The sequence below is a fragment of the Nicotiana tabacum genome, chromosome 23 (genome assembly GCF_000715075.1).
Source record: "Nicotiana tabacum cultivar K326 chromosome 23, ASM71507v2, whole genome shotgun sequence".
Lineage (NCBI taxonomy): Eukaryota > Viridiplantae > Streptophyta > Magnoliopsida > Solanales > Solanaceae > Nicotiana > Nicotiana tabacum.
In genome coordinates this window covers 83264568-83291403 of record NC_134102.1, presented here as the reverse complement: position 1 = coordinate 83291403, position 26836 = coordinate 83264568, and the positions used below count along the sequence as shown (strand labels likewise).

Sequence of the window (26836 nt, the reverse complement as noted above, 5' to 3'; positions counted from 1 at the left end):
TTGAAATAAATGAAAAATGTATTATCCACCATTTGTCGACAAAGTTGATACAAACCAGATAGACAAAAATGTTCAGACTCATCACTGAGCTTATCGTCACAAAGCTATAGACTATATAACCAACTCCAACGTGACCTTGGTGGAACTATACAATTATCTTGATTCTAGTAACGTTGATAAGATGAAACTGACCTTTGTAAAATCGCAATAACGCGTTTGCAGACCAGGCTCTCTTTTTGCAGTGTATAGTGTGCTTTCCCCTCTTGATCCTGTTAATGTTTGTAAAATGAAATTGATGTTTGCTGTGGATAGGACGCTCTTCTTTCCGTCCCACCATCCAGAAAACGAAGCAGATACTCCGTAGGGTCCAAAAGCAATACAACAGGCAGAGTGCTTGAACCCACTTTTGAGGCATAATATTTACAGTTGTTCTATAATCTTGAAGTTGACTTATATTCCCTACTCAAAAGCTCTCACTCAAGCATCCGCTGGGAAAAATAATAACAAGGGCATAACCACGAATACAAAACGAGAGCACCAACCTTGCTACATCACGATACTTCAGCTTCATCCGTATCAACCACCTTATGTAGTAGCCTAGAAATACCCATCCAAAAGCTGACCGGAAGTTGATTCTTGAAGTGACTGGACAATGCTGAACCAATGTCAAAAGCAAATTTCTGGAACTCGGGTTTCACCAGCATGCGAATCAGCATTGCTGACCACAAATCCGGAGCCAATTTCACTGCACGTCCTAGAGAATGAAACCCACTCACCACCCTAACCAGAATACCATGCTCCTGAAGAAAAGGAGTGATGATTCTCAACTTTGTTACCCGTGAAGAGCAAAAGGGGTCAAATAAAGTACCAAACCAAGAAATTAAGATGCAGACTGCGAAGTGGTCAACCAATTAAACAAGAAAACCACAATCCATCTGATGACCATGTAAGAAACTGCCTCCTAATTTGGGAGGGGTTTTAAAAAAAAAAAAATTAAACGAGAAAACGACAATCCATCTGCTGACAAAGTAAGAAACTGATTTCCAAGAGATATAGTGAATGTGACATCTCATGCAACCACTTTGCAATCAGTAAAACACAAACAGAATCAGTCAATTGTTTATAATAAAAAGCGAAAATTAAAAAAAAATGTCCATTCAAATTGGAGAGTAGTTTCATGTTGGAGTTTTTAAATTATTTTAAAATAAAAAATTAAAATAAAAAAAATAAAAAACTGCTTTCTTTATTTTTTTTAATAATTTTTGTTTTTCTTTTTAAAAATTAAAAGCTTATTTATTCAGAAAATATTATTGAGAATAATAGAATAAAATATAAAATATAAAAATATATATCTTCTATTATATTATAAAAAGAAAGTCGGATACAAAAATTAAAGTAATATGCTAATAAAAGTTTCTATTAACAATGCAATAATACTAAATATAGGATAATATGATAAAGAAAAATACATAACAAAAAAGTTAAATTCGATGCCTATATAAGTCTCATTAATTTAATAAAGATTTTATTCATTAAAAGAAAGATAAATTTATTGAGAAAAATAGGATAAAATTTAAAATAAAAAAATATTTCAAGAGTAATAAAATATATATCTTCTATTATATTACAAAAAGAAAGTAGTAGACAAAATTATTAAACAAAGTAATATGCTAATAAAAAATTCTATTAACAATGCAATAATACTAAATATTGGATAATATAATAAAGAAAAATACAGAACAAAAAAGTTATTCGATGACTTTATAAGTCCCTTTAATTTAATAGAGATTTTATTCATTAAAATTCAGATAATATTATTGACAAAAATAAAATAAAATTTAAAATAAAAAATATTTCAAGATTAATAAAATATATATATATATATTCTCTTATATTACAAAAGGAAAGCGAGCAGATAAGGGTGGCAAGTGGGCTGGTCCCGGGCCTAAACGGGCTAAGTGGGCCGGTCCAAACGGTCCCGGTCTCGGGCCGATCCCAAATTAAACGGGCCAAACGGTCCCGGGCTAGGGACCGGCCCGGGACCAGGACCGGGACCGTTTGGTCCCGGGCTAAACGGTCCCAGCCCGCGGGCTAAATGGGCCCAACGGATTTTTTTAAAAAAAAAAAAATTAAATAGATATTAGAGACAAAAGGATGTTAAAAAAAATATCTAAAGCAATGCTTTGTAAATTTTATTATAGAATTGTGACCTAAATTTTATTTAATATATATATACACTATACTATATATACATCTTATATCGAATATAACTTTTATATATATATATATACACTCTTTTTAGTAGTAACATGAAAGGACCAAAGTATGGTACTTCTTAGCTGGTATAAATATGGAATGATAGAAGATCAAATTTTAGCTCAACTTATACTAGCTAAAAAGTACCATACTTTGGTCATTTCATGTTACTACTAAAAAGTATATATATACTAAGTGTATAGTATATAAGCTATATAAGATGTACATATAGTATAGTATAGTATAATATATATATATATAGAGGTCAGACCGTTAGAGGTGGAGGTCAGCCAGTTAGAGGCTTATATAAGTTGTATATATAGTATAGTATAGTATATATACTAAATGTATAATATATAAGCTATATATATATATATATATATCGAATATAGCTTATATATTATACACTTAGTAACAATAAAGTAAACAATAGTAGCAATTATAGAAGAAAATTAAAGAGAGATTGTGATAGATTGATGATTTTGTAAGAAAAAATGAAAGAATGATGGGGTATTTATAGTTGAAAATAAGGAAAAAGTGTAATTATAAAAAGTTTGGGATTAAAACAAAGTTTGGGGGGGGGGGGTTAAATGGCTATTTTATAAATAGCCAACGGCTATTTTTGACAGCCCAACAGCTATATTTAAAAAAAAAAATAGCCGTTGGGACCGTTTGGCCTACTAAGGACCGATCCAGTCCCGGTCCCTGGCAGGCTAAATGGTCCCGGGCCTGGCGGGCCCAAATCATAGGACCGGCCCAGGCCCACTAAAACCGGGCCAAACGGTTCTAGCCCGTTTGGCCCGCGGTCCCGGGCCTGGACCGGCCCACTTGTCACCCTTACGAGCAGACAAAATATTAAACAAATTAATATGCTAATAAAAATTTCTATTAATAACAAAAAAATTATTCAATGACTATATAAATCCCTTTAATTTAATAGAAATTTTATTATTGGGTATATCATATTGACAAATAAGATGACAATTGAAATTTATTAAAGCAATACGATCTAATATGTTCAAACAAGCCCGATCACAATCTAATTTAATTTAATATTTTTTAATATTGACCGCGAATCGCGCGGGTACGACTACTAGTTAGGAAAATAAAGTACCAACCCAAGAACTTAAGATGCAAACTAATTAAACAAGAAAACGACAATCCATCCGCTGACAAAGTAAGAAACTGATTTCCAAGAGATATAGTGAATGTGACATCTCATGCAACAACTTACAATCAGTAAAACACAAACAGAATCAGCAAATCTGTGCGTATCACAAAAGGGAAAACAATTTGTTTAGGAAGACAACAAATTTGCTTCTAATTACTTAATTAATAGGATCTCTTCGTTTCTATTAGATTGAATATTTGAAGTTCAGTAATGAAGGTTGGTTAAATTGCTTTGTCGAGTTAATAGTATCAACAACAACAACAATCCAGTATAATCCCACTAGTGGGGTCTGGGGAGGATAGTGTGTACGCAGACCTTACCCCTACCCTGGGATAGAGAGGTTGTTTCCGATAGACCATCGGCTCCCTCCCTCCAAGAACTCCTCACCTTGCTCTTGAGGTGACTCGAACTCACAACCTCTTGGTTGGAAGTGGAGGGCGCTCACCACTAGAGCAACACACTCTTGTCAAAATCGAGTTAATAGTATCATGTTTGAATATTGAAATCAGATTACAATGTTCACAATAATAAAATGCACCTTATTGTTTTGATAATAAGCATTGTTGCTAAAGATGAGCATAAATAAATAAATCAAATATACCTCATTTCCAAATAAACGTCTCGCTCGAAGCTTCTCATCAAGAAGATTATTTAGAACTTCATCTTGATAGAAAACATCAGCTGCTTTAACTATGTCCCTGACAAGGAATACAAGGACCCTTGAACCCTTGTCTGACAAAATAAATTGGAGAAGATCTTCCGTAGCAGAGACTACGGCCCGTATGTCAAATGATCCTAACGGATTTGAATAACTCTCTTGAGTTTCTCCTTCTGTTTCAGAAGCCTGCTGAGATATTGCTGCAATCTGCGGGAAGATACCACATTTTAAACAATTCACATAAAAGAGTGCTCTAATTAACAGGAGTCCTAAACAGCTCATCAACACCTTTATCAGTCTCAACCAAACAGATTACAGAAGTTGAAGTATTAGAAAAGATATCAAGCTTCTGAGGATCATCTTTTAATAGCAAAATGCATCCTACCCAATGATATTTCTATTTGGACACATTAGACAGAAGTGCTTCTTTTACCGATCTAACAAAGAAAAAGAAAAGCTGACAACTTCTACCGAGTACTCATGGCATCATACTATTTACAAGGATCATATAAAAAGAAGACCTAGATAGATCAGACAAGGTTTTCACGTCTCATAATTTTGGAATCCAGCAGAAAAGAATTAAAACTACCTCCTTTTCACGATTTAGTCAAAGGTAGTGCAGGAAAGACATAAGCTTCCATTTTACTACCTGCAATTCCCCACAAAGGGTTCTTAAACCTCAAAGCACAAGCTAGCTACTGTCGATTATTCTACTATACTGACATGCATTACACAATACCTAGCCACCATTACACACTTACACTGGCTAAAGCATATGAATTTCTTTGGAGGAAAATGAGGTACCTATTTTCCGGAATAAAGCTGTGATAAAAAGCTGTGATACGGAAGCACAAAATTCCAGGAAAAGGAGACGAAGTCAACTAAACAAATCTTACAGAAGGAAGCTGTTGTCAATGTTGCACTCGTGTCGGATCCAAAAACACACTACTTTTGAAGGATTGGACACGCTAAGTTGCTCGGACACGGGTACGGATGTCCGACACAGGTGCGGATCTAGAGGTTGGATCCTTCGAGGTGTAAATTCTAAGATTCAGGGATACGAATCCTAGTTCAGATACGAGTGCGGGGATCCGGGTAAAAATAATTCAAAAAAATAAAAGTATCTCTAAATTATGAGAGATTTTGTAGAATACTTACCTATAGCTTGTAAAGTGTGGATTTCATTTTTATTCTCAAGTGGTAGATAAGTAAAGGATTGATTTCCTAGTAAGGGATGCTATTTTCTTCAAATTTACCCTAGTTTTGGTTTTGATTTCGGGAATCAAATTGTATCTCGTCTGGAATTTTTCCGTCCATCGTGGTCAAAGTACACAAAATTGTTTGACCAAATCCAATACAGATCCCATACCCATACCCATACTAGTGTCGCATTGACACGGGTGCGGCACCTAAACTGCCGTGTCGGAGCAACTTAGTCGACACGAACCCGGCAATATTTTCGAAGAGTCCGCGCAACATAGCTGCCCGGTTGTCTATTATTTCAAGTTGGATGACTTGGTTGCCTCTTATAATGAGCATAAATTAGGGAATGTCTTCAAATTTTCACCCTGCTACTATTTTTTCCTTTTGGGAGCATGGAAAAAATTTAGCTTTTGTAAATCAAGTTGCCAATACACTTAGACAGTTTGAGAAGCTCTATCATGTCTAAGCTGATGCTGGCCTTGCTTATTCGGGATTTTTCCTGTCGTGAAAATTACTCATTCTTCCTGCAAACAAGAGCAACAAAATTGAACCTTCCAAACAAAGTAGTGACAGACGAAGAGTATATTGGTAATAACAAGAAAGCTAGGAGCCAAATATAATAGTTTTTGTAAGCAGTTTGGAGAAATTAAAAAAAAAATGAGAAAGCAACAGCTAATAAGTTCTTTGAGAGTCAATTAATTAAGCAAAAGCAAAGCTGTACACGTCATAAAAAGGATCAGCTAATCAAACATGTAGAAAACATACATTTCAATACTGCATACAGAAACAAGTATAACAACAAATAGAAAAATCAATGACCCACCAGTCTCTCTAGCCGATTCCACCTTATAGTGCCATCATTGCGGATGAGAAGCTCTCTCAATATTCTCCTCATATCAGGAGTTGAATCTACCAAGAGTCTTCCGATAACAAAAGGATATGCACTTTCAACAACTTTGAAATCTGGATCCAATGCTTTTGCCGTTCCTTCAAGAGATCCAAGCGCTCGTATCACCAAAGCATAGTCAGGAGGAAGAGAAAAGTTGAACTCATACATCACATCATACAATTGATTCATTATGCCCTGAAATCATTTGAAGTGCCATTTAGTGCTTTCAAGGTCATGAAACAAGCTAATACTCCTATGTCTCGTTGAAGAAGATATCCATGGGGGTAAAATAAGATTGCAATTGGTCGACCAAATTTCGGAGGAAGAATCATCATACAGTACAATGACGGTTCATCCATGACATATTCCTTGGACAAATATTAGGAAGTTCATCACACAACTCAGGACATTCAATCAAGCAGCTAAATCCAATAGACCTGGGATTGGTAGATTGGTAGAGAAATAGAGTATAACCTTATAATGACCCACATAAAAAATGTAACATTTGGTTTGTATCTCACACCAGTTAATATGTGTTTTAACACATTGTACCTCTATCTCACTTATCTCTCAAATGGTATTAGAGCCTCTATGATAGTATGATTTACCAAGTACATAGGCGTTTACACCTACTGGCAATGCCATCAACAACAAGCCTCAATTCCAACCTAGTTGGAGAACTATATAAATCCTCAATATTCACTCCGCTCCGCTGGACTCATTTTATTCCAAGAATAAAATTCTATAACACTAAAAGTTTTCTATTTTCTACGTGCAATACAAATCTCTAAACAGATTACAAAGTGTCTTGGCAAATATCAAGCCTAGTGTAAGTGTACTAATACAACTCAGCCTAAACCCTAATAATTGGTATCACCTATATGAGTTTTTTGCTTCCATTGTGTTCTATTTTACATTAACTCGGCATTGATTCTGAAAGATGGTAGGTCTTTCCAGATAATTGTTGTTTTAAGTCTATCTTGTCCACTTTCATGACTTCCAATCGTTGTGGAGTTGTACGTAAAAACAGATGCATATGGAGGTCTACGGTGAACAAGACAAGACTAGACCATCCTAGCATCCTTCACCAAATTTATCCTCTGTATGTGCTACTTGCACCTTCTGCCAGATGCTATCGTGATACTATCATTTCTGATCTTGTCTAATGTTTGTATAAGCCGACATCCACTTTGGAACAACATTTTTACGAAACTAATATGTGGATATATAACATTGCTAATCTTGCAACATAGGACCTGGCTTTCACTTTGATAGGGATACTTCTATCATATAACACTTCTCACTAACTCCTCCATTTTCAACCGTCCTTCTCTAATCATATGTGTACATCTTCATGTATCACATACTATTCTCTTGTAACATTAAGCCTAGATATCTTAATTTTTGTATCTAAACACTGCAATGTACCATCAATGACAGTCTACTCATCTATGATAACCCCTCCGAACAAGCGCAAACTACTTTTGATGAATAAACATAAATTGTACCAAGTCAAGTTTTGGCAATGTGATCTTTCTCTGTGCTTTGATAAAGAAATATCTCATCTAATCTCAGCTCTACTTTATTCTTCTTATGCTGGCTGACATGGAGTTTATGTATTTTGTCCTACTACTACTAATCCCAAAAATCTTACTCTCAAGAATGCAACTCCAAGGTCCAAACTTTTGGTTGATTCATAGAGATTGTCACCACCATGGCTCGATAAATGATTGAGAAAATGTAAGGAATCCATATAACCCTCCAAAAGTATATATGTGTAAGAAAGCAAAATGAAAACTAACCACCAAAAAAGCACTAGGAAACTACTTCCCAAAGAAGCAAGGTGGATATTCGTAATATATCTTCATTAGGGGGTGCTTGAAACTGATGAAGCTGCTCACCATTTATTGAATTGTATCGGGTTATGAGTATGACTGTTTAGCTGATTGCAACATGGAAGGAGCAAATGGAATGAGAGCAGACAATGGTTGGTAGGCCACACACTTGTATTGACGGCCTAGAGGGAGAAGGAATTTAGGGGTTGTTTGGCTGGTTTCACGAGGAGATTCATCTCCACATAAAATCCAATATTATTAATACAATACTCCATTGCTACTTCTCTTTTTTTGATCAAACTGAAAAAAAATTATTTAAGAGCTCAGTTGACTCTAGAGCTACATCATACAAAAATAACCAAGTCAAAAACAAACTTAAAGATAGAGATTGCATAAGCTATCAGTAGATAAGACCTTAGCATTAGGAAGGGTAAAAGACAAGGACTCTTCATATAGCAGCAATCTATACCTACTAACAAGGAAATCTATTCAGCTGCTCTAGTTCTGCATTGTCTCTGTCCCACAATATGCAACTGCAAGACAATTTCTTCGAGCCTGTCACCACTCTCCCTCCCTATGTGCTTAAATCTTCGACAGTTCCTCTCTACCCAGATATGATACACACAGCTGCAGCAAATAGGAAAACCAGAACCATGAATTTAGGCCTGCTATTGCTTATCTGAGAGGATAACCATCTTACCTCTGTAATTTTTTATTTTTTTTGATAACCTGGTGTCTGGGCCAACTTGCGCGCACCTTGACTTATTCCACGGGATACCTGCCACCTCCCACCAGCAACAGGTACCAGGTACCAGGTAACTCTATCCACCAAGGCTTGGATAGATATAAAGAAATCACTTAGTGTTTCTTTCCTCCACTGGGATTTGAACCTGAGACTTCGTTGACCACTAGGCCACACCCTCGTGTGCAACAATCTTACCTTTGTATTCCCATCACCAATTTGTCTACCTATGCCCATACATGAGAGCAATGTAAGCCAGGTACAGAGTAAAAACACTCAAAAAACAAGTGTCAATGTGTCTCCTCAGCATTGTAAGAACGTAAGACAGAGTCTGTAGGAACTTGAATACCCCATCTCCCGAGTCCATCCACTGTTGACAGTCTATTCTGCAATGCTAACCACAGAACCAAATGATGTCTAGGGAGTAGACCTTTAGCCAAAATCAGTTTCTTCCAGGGAACTTTTGGATACTGTGGAAGGAAAGAACTATAAGCCCCCTTGATGCTGAAGTTACCTGCTATAGTGAAACTGTCCAGCAAATCACTTAAGCTTACACTACCAGCCAACCAATTCCTAGCATCAAAAGATATTTCTAACCAACCAGCTAGCTTGTTTAGGTGGGGAGACAGATGTGAGATCCTTCCCTTTTATATAAAAGATGTGAATCCATTTTATCCAAAGCTTGGTTAAGCAGGAATCTATCTACTATTTCATGTGGGATAGAATGTGGAATAAGTATGCGGGTATTGTAATACACAGACTAAAATAACTAAAATGACAAAACTAACCCTTACAATAGTAAACAAACTCTCATTTTATTCAAAAATGAACACATTTAATACATTATATACAAATTTAAATGCATCAATGCAAACATCTATCAAGGAATAATCCATGTGTTACAATCCTAGCTTACTAATTCCCGGATAACTCGTTTTTAAACCAAACGACTCCGTACTGTTTTAAAGCTTTTTCTTCGTGGTTTTCCCTTTTGGGCGATGGGGGTGAGGGTTGGGGGGGTGGTTTTAAAGCTTTTTCTTCGTGGTTTTCCCTTTTGGGCGATGGGGGTGAGGGTGGGGGGTGGCTCCGCTTTAAACTCGGTTTGCAACCTTTTTTTTCCCTAGATAAACTAGATTGCACTGTTTTAGTCTTTCTCTAGAGCTCTACCACAATACTTACATATATAGATGGAAGGACGAACTTGGTAGGAAGCATTCTCAAGCCAGGAAAGAGAAAAAACATACACACACACACACACACACAGAGGGAACAGGTTAAGAACCTGGAAATCTTGGGATTGTTTGGTTCCATCACCAAAGGACGCTTGCAAAGCGTCTGAAACAGATTGAATGTCTACTCCATCAGGTAGAAATCCCAGTGAAAGAAAATCATTTGCTAAACCCATAGAATCTCGATTAACGAAGTGAACAAGCTGCAGTGCACAGCACTTATCAACTATCAAAAATGAATTTATTATGCAACCTTTTGCTTACAGAATAAATATATTAGAAATAGCAAACCTCTTGCATAAAAATAAATAGATAAATAATTGCAAACCTAGTGCAGTCATCTATAGAAACCTGTGTTTTTACCAGTGTTATAAATAGCGCTCGCCTCAGCGCTAATAGCGTGAGGCGAGGCGAGGCGAGACAGTGTCGCCACAGAGCCTCTGTTGCGTTGCGTTTCGAAATAGCGCTCGCCTCTGCCTGCGTGGCGAGAGGCGACAGTGTCGCGAGAAGCGACCATAGCGTCGCCTTTTGTTTTTTTTTAAAAAAAAAAGAAAAAAAGCAAAGACTCAACAAAAAGGGTCGTGATTAGGGCTTCACAACATATCTTCTTCAACTTGAACAAAACAACAGAGCTTCTTTGACGTTCTGAACTCGCGAGCCATCGTCTTCTTCTTTCAGAAGCTTGAGGTTCCAGCCATTGAAAGTCCAGGTGTAATAAACGAAATGATATAGCTTGGAATTATGCTATACAAGGCTCATCAAGATCCGCAATTAAATGTGTGTTTTATGAAAAAACATATAATGGTGGGATAACTCGTCACAAGCAACATTTGATAGGTGGATTTAAAAATGTAGTACAATGTCCCCTTTGTCCGCCCGAGGTTAGGGAGGAAGTAAAAGCGTTTGTTGATAAGAAAAATGTGACAAGAACTCAAATGAATTTTGAAGCATCGGTGAATCTAATTGATGAAGATGATGAAATGGATGAAGATGGTGAAATGAGACCTCCCCACCCAAAAAACTCATAAGATATCTTCAAATAGTTCTAGTGGGTCATCCACGACGGCACGTACAGTGACAAAAGGTCCTCTCAATCTTTATTTCTCGGCAAAACAACAAGAAAAGGGAAAAGGTGAAGAAGGTCTAGGTTTAGAAGCCAAGAAGATTTTGAGAGACCGCGCCGTAAGTGCCTTTGCAGCATGGATGTATGATGCAGGGCTTCCTTTCAACTGTGTTAACTACAAAACTTTTGATAAATTCATTGAAGCTGTAGGACAATATGGCCCAGGAATGAAGCCTCCTAGCTATCATGAAGTTAGAGTAACTCATCTTAAAAAAGAGGTGAAGAAAATAGACCAAATTATTGAGGAGCATAAAGTGGAATGGAACAAGTTTGGATGTTCCATTATGATGGATAAATGGACAGCACGGAATGGAAAAATGATCATAAATGTGTTGGTGAACTCTCCAAGAGGAAGTGTTTTTCTTGAATCTCACGATGCTAGCAACTCTTCTACAGATGGAAACAAAATGTACAGCTTGTTTAGAAAGACTATTGATAAAATTGGAAAGGAAAATGTTGTACAAATTGTTACAGATAATGCTAGTGAGAATGTTAGTGCGGGTAGGATGATGGAAGCTATGTATCCACACATTTATTGGACTCCATGTGCTGCCCATTGTATCAACTTGATGTTTGGTGACATATTCAAGGAAAACCCATATGCTTCAGGTAACTTTAATATAGTTATTTATACTTATGTCCTATCCTATTAAGTATTAACTATAAAATTGTTATTGTTACTTTTACAGTTTTCACTAAGGCCGTCAGGGTATATTCTTACATCAGTCAGAGGCCGTTGTTGTTGAATTTGATGAGGAAATTCACAAATGAAAGAAATTTGGTGAGACCGGCCAAGACTAGATTTGCAACGGCTTTCTTAACTTTGCATAGTTTTTACTTGCAAAAGAAAAAATTGAGAAAGCTAGTTCTTTCAAATGAATGGAAAGATAATAGATATGCAAAGGAAGTTGCGGGAAAAGAAACTGCCAAAGTTCTTATTTCTCCATCATTCTGGAATGACGTCGTTCGGGCTCTTAAAGTTGGTGGTCCTTTGATTAAAGTACTTCGTATGGTGGATGGGGAGAGAAAACCACCAATGGGCTATCTTTATGAGGCTATGGATAGAGCCAAAGAGACTATTGCAGCGTCATTTGAGGGAGATGTTAGAAAATATGAGAAAGTTTTTGAGATAATTGATATCAGGTGGGAGAATCAACTCCATCGACCTTTGCATGCAGCAGGCCATCTTCTGAACCCGGGATTATTTTACAAGAACACTAGAGATGAAACTTTGGCTTCAGAGGTGTGGATTGGATACCATGCATGTCTTGAGAAGTTGGTCCCTAATTCAGCGACGATAGATCAAATAGGGGAGGAGTTTGGTAGGTACTCACAAGCAGAGGGCCTATTTGGTTTACAAGCGGCCATTAACATAAGGTCGCCAGGTAACTAACTTTAATATAGATATCCTTATAACTTTAAATTAATTTATTTGATTTATACTTATTAACTTTTAAAATATTTTTCTATAGTTGAATGGTGGAAGCAATTTGGACATCAAACTCCAAACTTGCAAAAGTTTGCCATCAAAGTACTAAGCCTAACTTGTAGTGCATCTGGATGCGAGAGAAATTGGAGCGTATTTGAGCATGTAAGAAGTAGATTTATTATATTAATATATTTTATATTGTATTATTATTAGTATCGATTAATTAATCTAAACAACTTATGCGCAGATTCACTCCAAGAAAAGGAATAGGCTTGAGCTATCGCGTCTCAATGATCTAGTGTATATTAAATACAATAGAACATTGAGGCGACGTTATGAAGCTCGCGATACCATTGATCCAATTTTGTTGGACAACATTGACGAGGCAAATGAATGGTTAACTGGAGCCCCCCAAAATCATGAAGATGAACAAGTGTATGAAGGAGATGATCTTGATTGGGGTACTGTTTCTATGGCGGTTGGAGTTGAGGAGAATATCTATGGTCTTAGAGGGAGTTCTTCAAGTTACAAGGGAAAGGGAGTAGCAAGTTCAAGCCGGTCCCTAATTGATGAAAACTCCGAGGATGGAGAAGATGATAGCCAATATAATGCTAACATTCATGAAGTTGTAGAATTTGAAAATCTTGAAGAAGAATAGACGTTGCTTGTTTTAGACTATTAGACTTTAGTTTATGAATCTACTATGAGTCTATGACTATCTATTGAGTCTTTAATTTTTGAATGATATATTTATTAATATATTATTGTTATTGAGTTTTTAGTTATATGTATATAATATTTTATGTTTTTGTATAAATTGTCGCTTCACATCAAAAAGGCGAGCGCTTCGCTGCGCGCCTCTCGCCTCAGTGAAGCGGGCCCTCGTCGCTATTTGTCGCCGCACGCTATCCAAAACACTGGTTTTTACCGACATTAATTTCTATCATTATATTTGTTTTGGCTTAAACTGGATTTGAGGCAGGCAATGGGACGAGCTTTTTTCTTGTCTGGAAAAGGACAAGTATCCTTGTGGGGGAGGGAAATGAGGGTTTAGAGGGCATCGTTACTGGCAAGAGCACAAAGTTAAGCATGGGAAGAAAATGATGAAAAACAAGTCAAACGAAGGAAGAGAGAAGATACATGAAAGAAAATAAAGGAGCAATGGAATATCAATGCATCAGAGAGAAATCGGGACAAAGAACTAAGTGGGCTGGAAAGAAGGGAGAAAGAAAGAAGCTCGAGAGATAAAAGGGATTAAAAGAAGAGGTTTGGTCACACAGGCAAAAGTTGAGAGGATAAACAAAATTAAAATGCTGTAAGGCCTCTAGACCTGTGATTTATATTTAGAGGCCCAACGCATTTGCTATCACAGCATTCAAGCATAGAGGCAATAAGAGCATATACATGCTTCACCACTACACATTGTCACCTAGCCTTATAGAGTCTACATATCTTTAGTTTAGTCCCATCAATTTCAGCGTTCCAAGGACAACAGATTTAATTAACTCCTTTCCTTCCTTTCTTTTCAAAGAGAAAATCTCAAAGAAGGATGCTCAGGCAGAATAGGAACAAAAACTAGTTCGAAGGAATATCTAAAAAGTACATGCTCGGCCACTCCAACCAAAAAGAAAATAGTCTTTAAGAATCCCAGGTGCCCCGAAGAAAATCCAAATAAATGATTTTGTGAGGACTTTATAGTCTTTAATGTATTGCAAGAAACTGCTTTTTGAAAAAGAAATCTAGTAGAAGAAACAGAACTGAAATAAATAAATAAAAGCCTTCCTTCTCTAACGGCTTAAGCTTTAAGTATCTACAGCAGGTATAAGTTGTCTTTTCTCCACCTTAAAAAAAGTAAAGATTGTTCATTCTCTAACAAATTCAACTTAAATGAAATAGTTGATGGACCACAAGACACGGTGATATACAATAAAACAGGATCTCAAAGACATTCAGAAAATCTAAAGAGCAATGGCTGTCAGTAACTGCAAGCAATTAATGAAGCTGGCCAATATTAATTTGAGCTAAAGGTGATGACATAAACCCGAACAGATAATAAATTCTTTGACCACATGAAATGCATCCTAACTATAGCCCAATACTCCTACTTAACACAAAGTCAACCATGAATGATGAGAATTTATCACGTAGAGCTAACCACTTTAATAAGTCCAACACGATAATGGCGTGGAATGTCCCCCATCATGCCAAAGTCAAAATAGGCAAGAGCTCCGTCCTCAGTAGCAACTAGGTTCCCAGGATGAGGATCAGCATGGAAAAAACCCACCTCCAGCAACTGTCTCAATGAGCAGTATAAACCCTGATAAAACAAAGCCATTTTCACAAAGCTTAAGAATAGCACGGAGAGGAGTAGATACACTCTACTAAGAAAGACAGCTACCATTTTTTTTGGGGTGTTTAAGAAAGATAGCTACTAACCTGGTCAATAAGTCTCTTCCTATTTAGATTTGCCTTCCTCAAACGACTTTCATTTGTCAGCTTAATCCCATCTATCCATTCCATCGTAAGCACCTCCTTACGGGTAAAGTTCCAATATATTTTAGGGACCTTGATACCATCATGTTTCTGACACCCGACATCATCAGTTGCTGCACTTCCTGGGACAGTTTTCTCTTTATGTGAACCGAAAAGCTAAGTTAGCATAAACTAAAGTGAACAACATTAAGGAAGTATTTACAGAGCATTAAAAAGAAATCACACGCATTAAGTTCACTTACTTTATGGTTTAGAAAATATTAATTTTATTTCTTTTTTCTTTTTCTTTTTTTTTAAAACCCTCCAAATTAGGAGGATCTATAGTGTTTTCACACTTCCCCTCCAGCGTGACTCGAACCCAGGACCTAACGGTCGTGGGTGGAGGTGCTTTTACCAACTGAGCAAGCCTCACTTGTCAAGTTGGAGACAGACCCTAGAGTCTAAAATGTTTCAAGTTGAGTATGACCAAGACAGAATACTTGGAGTGCAAGTTCAATGACAGGACCAATAAAGCGGACGTGGACGTGAGGCTTGATATACAACTCATCCCCAAGAGAGATAGATGCAAGTACTTGGGGTTTATAATCCAGGGTGGAGGTGCTTTTACCAACTGAGCAAGCCTCACTTGTCAAGTTGGAGACAGACCCTAGAGTCTAAAATGTTTCAAGTTGAGTAGGACCAAGACAGAATACTTGGAGTGCAAGTTCAGTGACAGGACCAATAAAGCGGACGTGGACGTGAGGCTTGATATACAACTCATCCCCAAGAGAAATAGATGCAAGTACTTGGGGTCTATAATCCAAGGAAATGGGAAGATGACGATTGCACATCGTATTGGAACCGCGGGGGGTTGAAACGGGGGCTTGCATCCGGTATTTTATATGATAAGAATGTGCCACCTAAACTTAAAAGGTAAGGTCTACACAGTGGTAGTTAGACCGACTATGTTCTATGGGGCAGAGTATTGGCCAGTCAAGAACTCCCATGTCCCGAAGATGAAAGTAGCAAAAATAAGGATGTTGAGATGGATGTGCGGGCATACCAGGATTGATAAGATTAGGAATGAAGATATTCGGATCAGGCTGGGAGTGGCCCCCATGAAGGACAAGATGCGGAAGCGAGACTAAGATGGTTTGGGCATGTAAAGAGGAGAAGCACAAAAGCCCCGATAAGGTGTAAGAGGTTGGCCTTGGTGGGTCTTAGGAGAGGTTGATGTAGGCCAAAGTAGTATTAGGGAGAGGTGAAGGCAGGATATGGCATGCTTCAGCTAACCGAGGACATAACCTTTAATAGGAAGATATGAAGGTCGAGAATTAAGGTAGAAGGTTAGTAGACAGTCAAGTGTGTTTCCTTCCCATTCCAGTGATATTAGTGCCAGTCCTGTATTATATTATTGTTAGATTTCTATCACTACATGTTCCTTTTGCCTCGTTTTCTTATTATCTTGTTGTCGTTACTATTTGTTGCTATTGTTTTATTTTAATCTTTCCTTGCGGCGAGGGTCTATTTGAAACTACCTCTCTACATTCACGGTAGGGTTAAGGTCTGCGCAACCCTATCTTCCCAGACCCCACTTATGGGATTATACCGAATTTTTTGTTGTTATTGTTTTTGTTGCTCTACAACTAAGAGCCCATTTGGATTAGCTGAAAAAAGGTAGCTTATTAAGCACTGGTGCTTAAAAGCACTTTTGAAGTGCTGGAGCTGGATTTGTAAATAAGCAGTTACATGTTTGGATAGAAGTACCGAAACTGATTTTCAGGTTGTTGAGCTGTTTGGTAAAATATTCTTTTTATTAAAATGACTAAAATATCCTTAAAGCCGTTATCGCTATAAAAGAGCTGATTATTCCAAGATTGTTAATTCAAATACAAAATAATTTATTTTCAATTCACTTTCTGTTTTATATTGATTACAAGAGATAATTTTTAGGTCAAATACATATATAAATACTCCAAGGTGGTACATATGCTACATAGAAAAATCAAAGCAATTTAAGTAAAATAGTGAACAGTCCCTAAACCCATTTCCTCCTCATCTCTATAAACAACCAGCATAAACACAATGCAGACCCACAATGTGCACCAAAGGAGAGTCTCTGATTTATAGCCAGTTGAGGTCTTCTTTTATTTCCTTTTTTCTCTTTTCCTTTATGCGATCCAATAAACGACATTGTTGACAGCTGTGGTCTTCGTCCCCGTCGATGTGGTTGTATGACTTCATACCTATGACTATGTCTGACTGGAACTATCTAGACATGTTTTCTTCATATCTATGGCTTCAGAGGTGGAGGAAATAAGAGGAAAAGAAACAGGCAAACAGCAGAGATGGGAGAGGAAGAAGAGAAAAGGAAACAATTACCTAGGGAGGGTATTGTTAGAATTAGAAATAAGAGTGAATTCCGAAAAAGAACTAAATTTGTGTATGGGATAATAAGGTAAAATTATTGTTCCAACTAAAATAGCTCTTAGGCCAAAAAGCAATAAGTTGAAGTTACCAGCTTATGGCTTGTTTTAAGCAGCTTGTAACTTGTTTTAAGCACTTTTACTTATTTTTTAAAAAGCTAAAAAGGCTTAAAAGCTGGTTTGATCAGCTTAAAAGCAATCCAAACACCCTCTAAGTGACGCATCATAGGAAGGCAGACGGGAGATGAAATAAAGGGAAAAGAACAACAGAAAAAAAATTAAGGAGAACAAGAGCAAAATAGAGAGAGACCATTCACGAAGTCTTACTCATCAAGTCAAGTAAAGAAGTGCAAAAATCCCCATTAAGATGAAATTATCAAAGAAAAAGTACAAATCTGGAATCAAATTTATCTATACTCGTTTATATGAATTGCCAGTTTCGCTTTATTTTCTCCAATGCTAAACAACATCAGCAATACCCTTAGCATCCATTTTGATTAGTCGTCCAGGAGCATGAAATCTCATTTTCATTCATCATATACATGTACTCTTGTATATTTGCTTCTGTGTGATATGATTTGGATTGGATGCCTGTGACCACGCCGGGCGAATTCTGTTGTTATGCATGTGCCTGTGACCATGCATTGTGTTCCCGAAAACTGATGAAATGTGCTAAATTGCAAGAATATTGGAAGATGGACTCCCGAGATGAAATCCAACTCAAAAAGGAGTAATCTAAACTCAAGGCCATAAAAGGCACAGAAGCTCACAAGTGCGGACCGCAGAATATCATCTGCGGCCGCAGATGATGAAGGAAAGGCCAGCATACCTTTGTGCACTTTCCTTAATCTATTCATCCATCTTTTGATAAAGAGATTGATTTCCTTAATTTATTCATCCATAAGCCCATATAAAGAGAATTTAACCAGCATCTATCCTAAAATTAACTGCAAGGTTATCCTTAGGAGGTATTAGCTTCTTTATCATAAGCTTAGTATATATGTGCTACAACTGGAAATTATTCACAGCAAACAAAAATCTTAGCTCATTGCTGTGAGTTCAAATACATCAACAAGGAAACATATTCTGTGTATCAAAAAGTAATATCCTGTTTGACTTTTACATTATGGAATAATTTGTGGAGCTGCTATCTGACTACACATCTTTTTATGACTAGTCAGCACAAATGTAGAGTGATTGATTAGCTCTCTCTCTCTCTTTAGATATTAGGAAGGGTAGAACTATAGCCCATTAAGCTTTTGATGGTAGAAAAATAAGGTCATTAGAATATCCAGTTGGTCTTTAACATTATCCTGTCAAGACCCAACATATATTCCATGACAATCAATCTACATTTGTACCGACTAGTTATAAAAATGGAAGGGAAAAATGTTATTCCATGATATCACCAAAACTACTAAAGCAATGTCTGGAAGAAACTTACGACTGCATGCATAAAGAGATGCAAATCTTTCAGCATTTTGTGCTTCCAGGATGTAGTCAATTTCTTCAAACATGTGTCTCACCTATTCATTCAAGCAAAACCTAAGGGGTTAGCAAGTATATAATAGACAGCTATTTAGATAAAGTGCAACATTGTTCCCATATGTACAGACAAATGGGGAAAATAAGAGGATAATGAACCAATAGGGAAATGAGACATAAAGGTTGAGCAAAAGCAATTACTTAAATACAACTTTGCCAGCTTCTTCGATTTTAATCTCTTGACACAAAAAAAATAGGTTAAGAACTAGTGGTCAAATGATAGTGTCATCGATAGAGTAACTTTGAGATCTTCTCATCTTCATTAAAAGCTATTGGTTGAGTTGTTCAGTTTCTGGTTAGGATATTTTTTTTAACTGTTGCCGCTGCTTCATTGAGCTGTATCAAGTACACTTTGTAAATTTGACTAAAACATGCATTAGCTAGATCAGAATTCATCTCACAATCATCCCAAAGAATCAGCTTTAGACTTGTAATGTACTCTCTGAAATAAAGAGAGTCTTGATGTATAACCCATCACACCCACCGACGCATTGGCTGCCAGATATCATCTTTCGAAGTACAGAAACATAAGATGGAAATTTGGAATCTCACCATCTCATTGACAGCTACTAACAGATCCTTACGAGCTTTTGCAAATCTTTTTAGTTGGCCACCAATCATGTGAAATAACATAGCATCAAGTGTCAGTAAATGTGACATATGCGGCCTCTGGACCTTAACAGCCACAAGCTCTCCAGAATGCAAATGAGCTGCAAAACTTGAAGTCAAGAAGAAACATTAAAAGCTTGTGTACCCCTGAAGCCCGGCACTCACTATTCCAAAACCCGTTACATTCCCCTTGTAGATTTATTTTCGACACAAATTAAGGGGAAAAGGAACGCAGGAAAGGAAGATATGGTAAAAGGTTTGGAGAAATGAAGAAAATGAGAAGTAATGAAACGCCATAGAACTAGTTAGAGAACCACTCATAGAGAGTGGCAGAGAATCACAAAAAATTTCAAGTTCTAACCTTTATATACTTGCCCCAGAGATGCTGCGGCAATTGGCTCCTTGCTAATGTCAGCAAATACTTGTGAAACGCCAACACCCAACTGGGACTCGATAGATCTTCTTGCAACATGAGTTGGAAATGGGGGGATTTGATCCTGGCAAGATGTGAAGACAAATTGAGAATAATACATTCTGTTGAGAAGTCTAATCCAACTTTCAAGGATACAAAAATTCTTCTCCTATTTTGAGTAAGCAATAAGGCTGGACTTTTTAAGGTTTTTACAGAGTACACATGTAAAAAAGAAGGCCAAAAGGTGGAGATAAAGCCAACTTTCTTCTGAATGGAAGTTTGGGACCGGATATCTTTTTTGTAATAAAAAATATTAAAAGATGGACAAACCAGAAAGAAATGTAATAGTAAGTTGAGAGATGATCCCTATCAGTATCATTGAAGCATTAAATTTACCTGTAACTTCGCAAGTTCTTGACAATACACTTTTGGTAATATGTCTGGCCTTGTGCTTAAAGCTTGTCCCAGCTGTTATTCAAACAATTGCAGAATTAACCATAAGACCTTTTTCCCGGCTGGAGACAAGTTACAAGCTCCTGTTGGAACCGAGGGCTGATGCACCATGTAAGCAATCTGAAATTACAAGGGCTCGGCAGCCCATTTAACCACATAGAAATGATATCACACAGGGACTACTCTTTTAAAAGCTTATCAGAGAATCAGATATGTAACCAATAAACAAAAAGAATAACAGAGCAGCAGAAAATTTCATCTATTATGTACTTTCCAGGTTTTGCACCTCTCAAGCACAAAGAAGAGGGAAAAACAAAAGCACCCCGCTAAAGCCTTTCATAAAACTAGCGAAAGTGTTCTTCAAACTCATTAAAAAAAACCTTATCTGCACGTTCCTCAATCCCGCAAGATTGCAAGATGCGTTGAATAGAGGAAGAAGAATGAAATAAAAGATAAATCACGTTTTTGAAGCATGAGCTTAGAAAAACTAATCACCAATGTTTATTTTCAGCATATTGAGTCCTTTAAATAGGACTTACAATGAGTAAAATGAAAACTAATCCTAATTAAACTAGAATAAAAATAAGGTTAAGAATAACATATACTAACTAAAATAGGAAAAAGAATTCTAGTAGGAATGGAATACCAACTAACAATCCTAGTTGACTAGAACTACAAATGTAATCCTACTAAAACAAGAATCAAATTCCTAGGAAACAGGAAATAAGAACTCCTAATCTTTATGGATAAGATAATCTTGAATGGATTATAGGACTTCTTGATTTCTTGGCCTTCTTGATCTTGCATCAACTATCAACCTCATTCTCCTTATTAGTAGGTGTTGAAGAGGCATCACTGATCCAATACATCCTCTTGCCATTTCATAGATGCAACAAAATAAACCTCAACTCCCCATCATTTGAGCACATCAAGAAACCAGGGGAAGAAAATATAATGTTCAATCCTATCCAATCCTATCCCAAGCAAAACCAATTGTGCCATTGTTTGATTCAGATACCTCACAAAAGCTTCAAATGATCTAATAATTTAATCAAACTACTCCATCTCATTAGGTTCCATCTAATAATTTAATCAAACTACTCCATCTCATTAGGTTCCAAATCTGATACCACTCCAGCCAGCGAAAAGGAAACCAGAGGAAGACAGACTCGTCCTCTCATTTTCCATCTTAAAGTACAGGAATAAAGACTACAAGCTGTAATCCCCTTTTTTCGCTTCATATCACATCACATGCACTTTTCTAGAATTTAATGGCTCCCCCAATGGATATCATCCATTAGTGAGCCAATTTAAAGAATGGAACCTTCTTATAGGTCAATTTAGACGGTAGAATTGATAAGATTCTTTTTGGAAAGGCAAAGCATTAATAAGATGTTACGAATGTTCCTGATTCTTGATAGTGAAATTTTCCACCAGCAATACAAGGGATAACATTTGACATACATAGAAAGTCCAAAGCGAGGAATAGGTTTGTGGAACACATTTGACCTATAAGTCAACAATTTTCCTAGATCAGAAAGACCCTAAATCTTTTATTGGATAGACCTTGTTTTTCAAAACTTCTAGTAGGCAATGTAGGTCATCCAAAATTAATCTAAGTTGCTCGGACTCACTTCTAGTAGGCAATGTAGGTCATCCAAAATTAAATAATTAATAGTAGCTGATTAATTTTGTACTACTCTTTAGGACCAAAAAAACCAACTTCAAGAATGAACTTATCTACATGATAAAACACTATAGTTCTTATGCTGTCATGCCACCAGAGAACTTCCACAATCTCTAGCTCACTCCAACAATTAATTCCTACAGATGCAAGAACTACACGTGATAATTGAGTTATGGAGCATGCAAAGCAATGTGTCCCAACTACATATACTTTAATCATTCTTTTGCCAACAAGGAAGCAATAAATGCACTCTTTGCACAATATATACACGCAGTTAGCGCCACCTACACCTATTTTGCATCATTCCTCTGCCAATGAGGAAGCCCTAAAAGTAGCTTTGCACAAGATGTCCTATAAGGAACCAAGTTTAGCTATTCCCTGAATATGTATTTCATCTTCACCCACTCTTCTCCTAACCCACATGTTTGTGAATAGTATTTCGAGGCAGGCAATTGGACTCTGTGATTAAATCAGAATTTCTGCAAAAAGTGGTAGCGCTAGTTTCTGAATGACTTGTTTTTTGGTCTTCTGTCATGCTTGTAGCCTGAGCTTAAACATCCTTCAATATCTGTATGTCAATGTATGCCACAGTCTGAAATGCAAATTGAGAATGGAACAAAGTGGTGCTTCTGGCTTCCTGGCAGTGTCAGGCTTAAGCCAAGAAGAACCTTAACAAGCAAAATTACTATTCTTCTATTTATGCTCCTTCCATGTAATGACAAGAAATGTCATTGCTCCTATAGCATCAGCTATAAGCATATTGAAGTTGTTGAAGGGACTAAACAACTAAAAATGTGTTCTCTCTAACAGCTTAAGTTTTTTAGATGACATGGCCACTCGATTCAATATGGTATCAGAGCAGGTACAGGTCATGGGTTCGAGTCTCACCACCACCCATTATAAAAGATGAATTTCCACGTGTTTGGCTAGTGAAACTTTGGGTTATCTGATGATGTGTTTTGTGGATTCGAGCCAAGTGGGAGAGTCTACTATCGACGATCAGATCACATGGTCAATAAATGAATGAAGCTTGCACATGAATGGGCGTGTGAAGAGACTACAACAACAACATAAACATACCCAGTAATATCCCACCACACCGTGGCGTCTGGGGAAGGTAGTGTGTACGCAGACCTTACCCCTACCTTGTGAGGATAGAGAGGTTGTTTCCAATGGACCCTCGGCTTAGGAAAGCATAAGCACCACATTAATGAAAATATAGACAAGAAGGAACAGTACCAAGAAGCCATATAAAGCAGAATAAAAACAACCAGATAGTAAAGTGATCAACAATGAAAGAAAACAACGGTTAGTCATAAAAACCTACTACCAATAGAAAGCGAGACTGCGTGCCAATACTACTGTTATGAACACTCTAGACTACCTACTCTACTACCCTAATCCTCGACCACCATACATTCCTATCAAGGGTCGTGTCCTCGGTCAGCTGAAGTTGTGCCATGAGTGGGCATGTGAAGAGACTAAGTAAATAAAAGTATGTTCTTTCTAAAAGCTTAAACTTTTAGATGAGATGGTCACACGCATCAATAAAAGCATTATCCTCACACACACCCCTAAAATCAGAACTAAGGACAGAAGCAATAGTAGACTACACCACAGCAGACTGATATGAACACTTAAACAAGCAAAACTGTTTGTGCACTGACAAGAAGAACATTAGTCAACCACACATCAAGATAATCATAAGCAGAAAGTGTAACTTGCCTTTATGTAGAAAGGTCCCAAGCAGATAAGAGTTTCACGGAACTGCAATAAAAGATAACTAGCTCATTGTTAAGGCCGTGGATAACCAATTAACCACTTGAAATTCAGAAATGATAGAAAGAAGTATAAATAATCAACAGTCATCAGATAACTTTCCCTGAAAAGCATCAAATTTTTCTCTCGTCAAATACTTTGATAAAAAGTGTGTCAATGTGAACCATAAACAACAGTAAAGAACAAATCTACACGGAAACTAGAAAGCCTTTGTCTTAATAAAATCTGACATCCAGTTTAGTGAATTTTATGAAACTACATATCAGATGATATGTGAGAGGACAAAAGATTAAGCTACGAGTAAACCCGCAAAAGTAACTATCAAACCAATACCACCGCCCTCATCTGGCACAAAGTGCAAGGCAATTTAATCCATACTTTTCACAACCAAGCTCTTTAAGGAGCAGCAATTGTATTACTCACAGACCTAGCCCCTAGATGTCAACTAACTGATGATAACGGCATAAGAACTGCAGGAACAGTGATTGTTTGACAAACTCAATGACAATAGTGATTGTTTGACAAAAATGCATGTGGAAATTCCCATTCAAATTACTATAATAAGTAAATACCTAAATGAAGGTGCTCCCAGTTAAGTTGAAAAACATATATAGTATTCAAAGAAGTACATTTGAATACGGTGTCGCCCATTTTTCACAATGAGGTTTCTGGCTAGCCCCAGGAAAGAAAAATTACGAGCGGAAGTTCTTGGGGCAGAGACGAGTCTGTATCTTTCTTTATTTCTTTAGTTTTTTCTGTCCACAGCAATAAGGGAAGGGGCTTTGAGGCACTCGACCTGTTATGTGGGTTAAATAAGTCAAAGCATGTGAAGTTAGTGCCAGTAGCCTTATAAACGAAGTTTTAGAGGTTTTGCTTTCCTCAACTTCTCCATTTTATCATAGAAAGATTGCTAGAAAGCACTGAACAAATAATGGTGGGTCATTTCATAGCTTTCATGCTCTAAAGCTGAAAATTCCACTTTCTGATCCATTCTATGCCGTTGATCGAAAAGAAAGCACAATGTCATCTGTCAAAATGCCTATAGGATGCCTCCCAAGCAATAATCAAACCTTTTAGATAAAACTTCATTGGAGAACTGAATATACCTTAACAGCACGTCTTCTTAAATCATGGACAAATAACCGCCAAATGGTTAACTTCAACACATAGAATGAAATGATTGCTGCTCTGTACAAAGCCAAGAATGGGCCAAAACGATATAATGACGAAAGGCTTTTCGACTTATAAGTAAGTGCATGACCAAATTCGCTTTCTAGTGATTCTTTTCTCAACTTAGCATACTCAGCAGTTGGCCTTTCTCCATGCACACTGGAAAAACCGGTAGAAAAGCTGCACCAAAAGCGTATTAACTCATGAATTAGGGGGTGACAAAGGAAACTCCTTAGGAAGAAAATATTCCACCACAGACTGTATGCACAAATGTTAGACTAGAAAAATAAAAACGAGGGTGGTGAAGCCAATAAACTGATCAATAATGCAAAAGAAAAGTACAATGGCGTTTCCGAGGAGCATTGAACTGGTTCAGAAATCAGCCACATATCAAAAGAGAGGAGAAAAATCACATATTCATTCACTTACTATTTTGGGGTTGACAAATATGATCCCACAAAATTGTCATGCTTTCCAGTTAGAATAACCTCAGGAAAACTACTGGATGAGTATTCGCACAAAGCAGTCTCAACTGAGCAGCCAAAGCGTAGAGCTGCAAAGAAGTCAACGATGGAAGAGTGACCACGTAATTTCTTGTTATTAATTAACAAGTTGAGTGATAACATCATATCAGAACCTGACTTAAAAGCTTAAACTTCATCAGTAATAGGCAGAGGATAATGACAGCTACTGCTAGAAAATTAGCGAGAAAATATGGGACGCTCAATTTAAAGCTACAACAGTCAAATTTTCACAAGCAAGTGGCTGGTCCTAAGGGAGGAGATACAAATCCAAATAAAGTGAGCGAGTTCAAAAGGGTCCGATATAAAATATATTGAACATGTAAAATTAAACCATGAAGAGGAAATTCCACATGGGATTTCACACTCTCCGTATAGCGCGTACTTTTTACCTTAGTTATGAATGAGCTAACTAACACCATCACATGGTGTATGCTATTTGCTAAGAATGTTGTGTCATTTGACGAAATCAGGGAGAGTGTCAACCCAAAACTTGAACTGTAGAGAAGCACTCTAGAAAGTAAAGGTATTAGGATAAGTAAAAGTGAGATTGAATATATTTACTGCTAGTTTAGACAGCATAAGAAGAGTGAAGGTGAGGTGAGATTGCAGGGATTGCGGTGTCTAAATGCAAACAATTCAGATACCTAAGCTCGATGTTCCAAAGAGAATGGGGCGATAGATGAGAATGTTACAACGGAGAATTAAAATGGGATGATTAGCATTATATAATAGGCAAACAATATTTTGAATGATCACTATAGGATAAAATTAGCCAGCCAATTCCGTGAAGAAGATTTCACACCTAAAGGACTACAAACAGCATATGCCTAAGCACGATTAGGGGAATAAAAATGGCAATTACTTGGGGACAGCACTGCAAGATGCCGTCGCTTAAGGCATGAAATGATACTCCTCATTGGCTGCTGATGGGATACAACGATGAAATGAAGAAGACAATTTGAGTGTTCATATAATAACCTTCTCCAGCGGTGTCTCGTAATTCAACTGCATAAGGTGTTTGAGAATATGCCTCTGAAAACGGTAAATTCAGGTGGAGCGATTGAATTGAAGCTGCGGCAACGGTGCTTCGTTTTGCTGCTTTGCCGCTGCACACTGCTTAGACTTGGGGACCTAAGAATGTGCCACGTTTTACATACGTGGCTCCCAAGGACAAAGAGAGAGCCCGTTTGAACATAGAATGAATTTCGAAATCAGTATTCCTTA

At 37.1% G+C, this 26836-nt stretch overlaps 2 protein-coding genes across 6 annotated transcripts; one reads left to right on the top strand and one right to left on the bottom strand.

Annotated features, from left to right (window-relative positions):
* LOC107818246 (uncharacterized) lies at nt 1-26836 on the bottom strand. 4 transcript variants are annotated; one of them, XM_016644207.2, is made up of 14 exons: nt 26475-26834; nt 25518-25641; nt 25025-25268; nt 23865-23906; nt 20396-20467; nt 19949-20084; nt 19531-19688; nt 18878-18959; nt 14972-15150; nt 14691-14852; nt 10037-10186; nt 6112-6372; nt 4029-4292; nt 1-800 (listed from the first exon to the last, which is right to left on the bottom strand). In XM_016644207.2, exons 1-14 carry the CDS (start codon nt 26527-26529, stop codon nt 552-554), a joined length of 2178 nt encoding a protein of 725 aa, XP_016499693.1. In that variant the 5' UTR covers nt 26530-26834; the 3' UTR covers nt 1-551. The 4 variants fall into 4 exon arrangements, with proteins under 4 accessions (XP_016499693.1, XP_016499691.1, XP_016499694.1 ...); XM_016644205.2 differs by having other exon boundaries at nt 14972-15165; nt 26475-26832; XM_016644208.2 differs by lacking the exon at nt 10037-10186 and having other exon boundaries at nt 14972-15165; nt 26475-26833.
* Nucleotides 10225-14684, top strand: LOC107760072 (uncharacterized). Of its 2 annotated transcripts, XR_012705863.1 has the most exons (3): nt 10225-11715; nt 11796-12697; nt 12783-14684. XR_012705863.1 is itself a non-coding variant. In XM_075246077.1 (2 exons), the coding sequence occupies exons 1-2, from the start codon at nt 11187-11189 to the stop codon at nt 12497-12499; spliced, it is 1233 nt and encodes a 410-aa protein (XP_075102178.1). In that variant the 5' UTR covers nt 10225-11186; the 3' UTR covers nt 12500-14684. The 2 variants fall into 2 exon arrangements, 1 of the variants encoding a protein (XP_075102178.1); XM_075246077.1 differs by having other exon boundaries at nt 11796-14684.